Source organism: Lynx rufus, unplaced genomic scaffold, assembly GCF_022079265.1.
Source record: "Lynx rufus isolate CCGP_SWC_20201006 ecotype Redwood Valley unplaced genomic scaffold, mLynRuf1.p SCAF_6, whole genome shotgun sequence".
Classification (NCBI taxonomy): domain Eukaryota; kingdom Metazoa; phylum Chordata; class Mammalia; order Carnivora; family Felidae; genus Lynx; species Lynx rufus.
This window is the reverse complement of record NW_025814878.1, coordinates 30910244-30916243: the sequence shown is the minus strand read 5'-3', so window position 1 is coordinate 30916243 and position 6000 is coordinate 30910244. Positions and strand designations below refer to the sequence as shown.

Genomic DNA, 6000 nt, shown 5'->3' with positions numbered 1-6000 from the left:
TTCAGCTCCACTTAAAAAGAAAAAAAAAAGGTAAGAAGAAGTAAGCTATATCAGTTTATCAATAAAGCATTGTGTGAAAGATCTCTTACTGTAGGTTTTCTTTTTTTTCTGTTGAAGAGATGTTTCATGATTTGTTGTCTTCAGAGACTCCTTGGTACTAAACCAATGAATAATTGTTATACCCAATAGAAAATAATTATGATATAGGAGATTAACTAACAGTTTTTGTATAGAGTATGACCTATGAACAAAGTCCAAAGCTTGCCATTAAATTCCTGTGTAACTAACTTCTCTGTCTCTTCATTTTATTAGAGGCAAAATAATATGTCCCTGTATACTCAGTACATAATGATACATAAATGAAATGGTTTTACTATAATCCTAACAAGCATTCATCTAAAGGGTTATCTAGTATACAGTACATAAAATAATAAAGCATATTATCTGATCTTTGGTGATATTGTAGTCATGAACTCTGGTTGTTAGGAGGCAGGGGAGAAAGTTATAGAAAATTCCTGTGACTCATGATAGCTTTGGGGGCTAAGCCTCAAACATACTTATTTATAAACAAACTGAAAATGTGAAGTCAAATTCATTTTCACAGCTCCCAGGGAATCAGATAAGAAACTTGGGTATTTTATTATTTAAAAAAAATTTTTTTTAACGTTTATTTATTTTTGAGACAGAGAGAGACAGAGCATGAACAGGGGAGGGGCAGAGAGAGAGGGAGACACAGAATCTGAAATAGGCTTCAGGCTCTGAGCTGTCAGCACAGAGCCCGACGCGGGGCTCGAACTCACAGACCGCGAGATCATGACCTGAGCCGAAGTCGGACGCTTAACCAACCAAGCCACCCAGGCGCCCCGAAACTTGGGTATTTTAAATCACTCTCAGATATAATTATTTTTTAAGTTATTTTTAGCAGGAATGATGATAATTCTAGAAAAATTGTAGAAAGAAACCAAATTCTGAAACCCTGAAAATATTTGGTGGGCTTTCAACATATTTTCAACTAGTTCACCTAGAAACTGAAATATAAAATTCATTTTCAATTGATTCATGGTTGGCAGGGGAAATAGGAATCACAGAAAGTGTGTGCACATTAAATAAATATGTCCTAAGTAACAATAAAACCATATATACAGATTTTGGCACAACAGAATAGATTATGTGAATTCAATATCATAGGTTTCTCTTTAAGTATTATCTGTTAAAACTTTTAAGGTTGTGTTTTTCCTTTGCCATGGCCAGTCAAGTTTCTTCTGAAGTCTGTTGGGGAATAGTTGTTTTCGGCTTGAAGGCTAAGCTTACTTTTCCATTGCAACATTTATGTTCACTGCCCAGGTGGCTTCAGTCGCATCTCATTACTTTTGATGTTTTTTACTTTTGGAGATTTCTATAAGTAAAGAAAAATAAGAAGGGTTCATCAGAAATGTGTATTGGAAATAGCCAGGAAAGAAACTACGTGCTTTCAAATACTGTTTATAGTATACTCACACGCATATATGTTTTTGGGAAAATAATTAGAAGCAAAACAAGAGGAGGCAAACAAACAAACAAAAAGCCAACCAAAAAACAGAATAAGACAAGGAAGAAATATAAGCTCTTCAGGAACAAGATACATATTTCTACGAGGTAGGAGACAATACCTTAAATTTGTAAAGTGTTTTTCAGTTTACAAAGTGCTTTTCTTTGCATTTTAGTTTAGAAAAACTCTATTATACAGGCTATGTAAGGTAAAAACAACAACAACAAACCACTGAATCCACAGTGAAGAGACTTGCCCAGCAATCACACAGCTAGTAAGAGACTGAAGCTTGATTGTGCTCTGAAAGTGTCCGATTGCAGACCCATCGCCTCGGCTGTGACACGAGGCCTACAGAATGGAGCCCAAACCTAGTGGAGTTCCAAAGACTGCACAGGGGGAAAAGAGTACCTATAAATGTTAAACTGAAGAAAAAGTACCAGGTCCCAAGTGTAAGCAGAATGATCTACTGTTTCTGAGGAGCACATACAGATTTTCCATTAACGTAAAATAACACTGTATCAAGCCCTCAAGTAAAGCAAGCTATACCACAGTAGGGATTCTGTCTATGTTCAGGCAAGACACTTCATTCCTTTCCATTACGGCTTTGGGGACCATGGGGGCTGGGAGGTTTAAAAAAAATTCTACTAGCATCCACTATAATGGTCAAGAGGTACAGAAAACCTGTCATCTCTTTTGCTCTCCCATACCTCCATTGTACTAGTGATCTGTTGAGTGCTAGCCATGTGGCCCTGAAGAGGAACACTTCAAAGTTCTTGACTCTGAGCTCTCATTAGCCTATGACTTCTTCCCTTCCTTCCCTCCTTCCCTTCCTTCCTCTCTTTCCCCCTCCATTTCCTTCTTTTCTTCTCCCTCCCTGTCTTTTTCCTTTTGTTTTTTCCCTTCTTTCCATCTCTTCTTCTCTCCCTCCCCTTCTCTTTTCTCTCCCCTCTTTTCTCCTTCTCCTCCCTCTCCCTCCTCCTTCTCCTTCCTCTTCCCTCCCTCCCTTCCTTTTCTTCCTTCCTTCCTTCCTTCTACATACTAGCTGTATAACCTTAAGGAAGTTACCTAGCCTTTATGTGCTTCATTTCCTCATGTTTAAAAAGAAGAGGGGGTAAGGGATAATAATTCCTATTTTACAGGGTTATGACAAAGATTAAATTAGGTAATAGATGCAAAGAGTTTTACATTTAACACTAAAGAGGTTTACTGTCTCACCAACTGTTAGCTATTTTTATTACATGTGTGAAATATAAAGACAAAGTATAGTTTTGTGACATCTGAGGAGCTCACAGACTAACTGGGAAAGAAGAAAGGAGATGTCAAAGCAGAAAGAAGTGGAATTTCTCCACACATCATGCTAATTTCTCTGGAAGCCTCAATTTATGTTCCTGCATCAACATCTCTCAATGCTAACTGGGGCGGGGAGCTGAGGGTAGGGGGTGGGATGGGGGTAGTCAGTGGCCTAATGAGAGAAAGCCTGGATTCCATGCGCTTATGATTTCATTCTTTCTCATCACCTGCCAGTCCCAACTTCTACCTTTAGATTTTTAGGTCTTCCTCACATCTCAAACAGCAATAAAACTACACACTGTCAAATATACATTATAGATGAAGGAACACAGCTTTTTAGGCAGTATGCCCAGATTTAATTCCCAATGCTATCACCTACTATCTTTATCTGTAAAAAGGGATAGCAACATTATTTCTCCCTCACAGTATTGCTTTCCTTGTAGGAAGAAGGGGACAAGGGCAAATGAGATCAATATATTGTGATATAAAGAAAGGGAATCTGAAGAACGAGGTCTGATTCCTGAGTCTAAGACTTATGGACTGTGTGTCTGGAGGAATCTCTGAATTCCATTTCTCTATCAAGGAATGAGTTGTGATAGTAATAACTGAATCATAGAGGTGAGGAAATATCAAACGAAATAATGGATCTGCAAGTGCTTTGTACAATGTAAAGTGCTACAGAAATATTACCTGTTATTACCATCTCATATTCACATAAAACTATTTATAAGCCTGTAGTCTGAAAGTTCAATCTGTCATCTTGACAGTTATTAGTCTCATTCTCCCTTGTCAATAAACTGATTTAAGATAGTACATAGTTAAGCAGAAAAATGGGAGGTGAGGGAATTAGAATAATCAGATTATCTCAGTATAAAATAATAGGATTTAAATAATCTTAGTTTGGAGGGGACCTTACACGTTGCCTTTCCCTGATCGAGCCCAATCTTCCATCCAGCACAAGAACGCCTCAAACAACACTTGGGTTCTTGTGGCCAGTTCAAGTTGACAGAGCAGATTTCACGTTGAATAGAAAAGGAGTTCTTTATTGTATTAATTTTAAGAATCTCAAAATGTACAGGAACTGACTTTTCTGACAATTATTTAGGTTTTAAAATTCAAACTGATTTAAAACCTTCAACTCTTTTGGCATTCATCAACCATTCCTTTTGGAAATGTCACAAACTTTATATGGAGGTGACGTTTCTTACACTGAATTGAATATTCACTGATGGCTTTTGAATTCACATTTACTTAAATGACTAAATTAACTGAGGGATGTAGAATCATGTACACCCCTTGGAGATCAAGCCAAACACTTCATCCATGGAAGAACAGGTAAACAATGCAGTCTTGTTTTGTTTTTCTCTCTAAAAAGTATTCTTTAGTAGTTAAAATCTACATCTTTGTAAGAATAACCTATTATTCAATCCACACAATAAAGCTTTATATATGTAAAATCAGATGAATTTGTTGAATGAGAAGATTAAGGTGAAAGAAAAACATCCATTTCCTTTTAGTTTAGAGGAATCAAGTTCAAATTCAAGTTCATCTAAAATTGCTTTACATTATCTTCTAATGCTGATGCTTCCTAAGGAGTGAATTTGAACCACTGCTAGTCACACCCTGCTCATTTTCCCTTTGGGAAACTTTGGGATCCAGTCTCCTCAAATTGCTCAAGCTGATGATGAACAGTAGAACCTGCAGAAAGTACAACTACTTCTTAGAGGAGGCAGCTCAACTGTGAAATGTGGCTTCCTGGAATCTCTTCTCAAGATTTTCAACTGGATTTTCATCCATTTACCCATTTTCATATCTGTATCTAACCTCTACTTTCCTTAGGACCATTTGTAATTAAGTTATTGGCTGAGATTGAAATAGCTGCTGTATTCTTCCTATCATCATATTTCATCATTTTCTAGGGGTGAGTCTTATATTTATACTCATGGCAACTATTTTTGCACACAAGAAATGTTTCATAGTTGTCACACATTATCCATCAAGCCCAAAATGGGAATCTGGGGCTCATTTCTTTGTTCAAGAAATATTTATCAAGAGAGTCAGCACTCTTTTAGAATCTTAGAGCAAACCGATAAAAATCCCCGCCTCTATGGTGCCCTCATGTGGGGAAGGTGACCCCTGGTCAAAATAAAAAAAGTAAGGTATATATAATATGTTGGATGGCACCAGGGAGATAGGCAGCCCCATACAGGAAGGTTATAATTTTAAATAAAGTGTTTACAGAAGGGATCACTAAGAAGCCAATGGTTAAGGAAAGACTGACCGAAGACAAACCTCAAAGTCCGTCACTCTCTGGGGGAAGATTATGCCATTTGGAGAAAACAGTCTGTGTAGGTGTTGAGGATGCAGCACACTAGAGTTTCAGAGAAACAGTTGGGAGGCCAAAGTAGCTAGATAGTGACAAAGGAGGAGAAGTAGAGAGGCCATTGGAGGGTTTTGAGGAAAGGAGTTACATGATCTGACTAAGGTTTTCACACATGCACTCTTGGCTGCTGTGTTGAGAATGGACAGCATGAGGCAAGGGCAGAAGCAGACTGGGGCACCTGGGTGGCTCAGTTAGTTAAATGTCTGACTAGAATGGACAGCATGAGGCAAGGGCAGAAGCAGACTGGGGCACCTGGGTGGCTCAGTTAGTTAAATGTTTGACTCTTGACTTTAGCTCGGGTCAAGATTTCGCCGTTCATGGGTTTGAGCCCCACATTGGGCTCTACGCTGAGAGTGAGAAGCCTGATTGGGATTCTCTCTCTCTCCATCTCTTTGCCCCTGCCCCACACATGTGCTCTGGAAAGAAAGAAAGAAAGAAAGAAAGAAAGAAAGAAAGAAAGAAAGAAGCAGACTGACTAGGAAGCCAATACAAGAATCCAAAAAAGAAATGATGATGACTTGGATTCGGTTGACAACAGTAAACATGGTAAAAATAAATAGTCATATTCTAGATATTGCTTGAGGATAAAACCAGTAGGATTTGCTGATAAAATGAGTGTGATGAGTGAGAAGAGAAAAGTTGTCCATAATTCTTCCACTGCATTGTTTTTCAAAATGTGTTCCAAAGAACCTCCTGCCTCACAGTCACATAAAATGTACGTCAAAATAGATTCCTAGTTTCTACCTGAGAACTACTGAATTAGACTGTTTAGAGCAGAGGTTAGAAAACTTTCATTCTA

The 6000-nt window shown here is 38.0% G+C and overlaps 1 protein-coding gene across 1 annotated transcript in view; it reads right to left on the bottom strand.

Annotated features, from left to right (window-relative positions):
* Window positions 1-809: 809 nt before the first annotated feature.
* Window positions 810-6000, bottom strand: part of THEMIS (thymocyte selection associated) — a 174724-nt gene continuing 169533 nt past the window's right edge. The window contains exon 6 of the mRNA XM_047101917.1: window positions 810-1396. Within this exon, the coding sequence (XP_046957873.1) occupies window positions 1365-1396 (32 nt within the window). The 3' untranslated portion in view covers window positions 810-1364. The remainder of the gene's footprint in view (window positions 1397-6000) is intronic.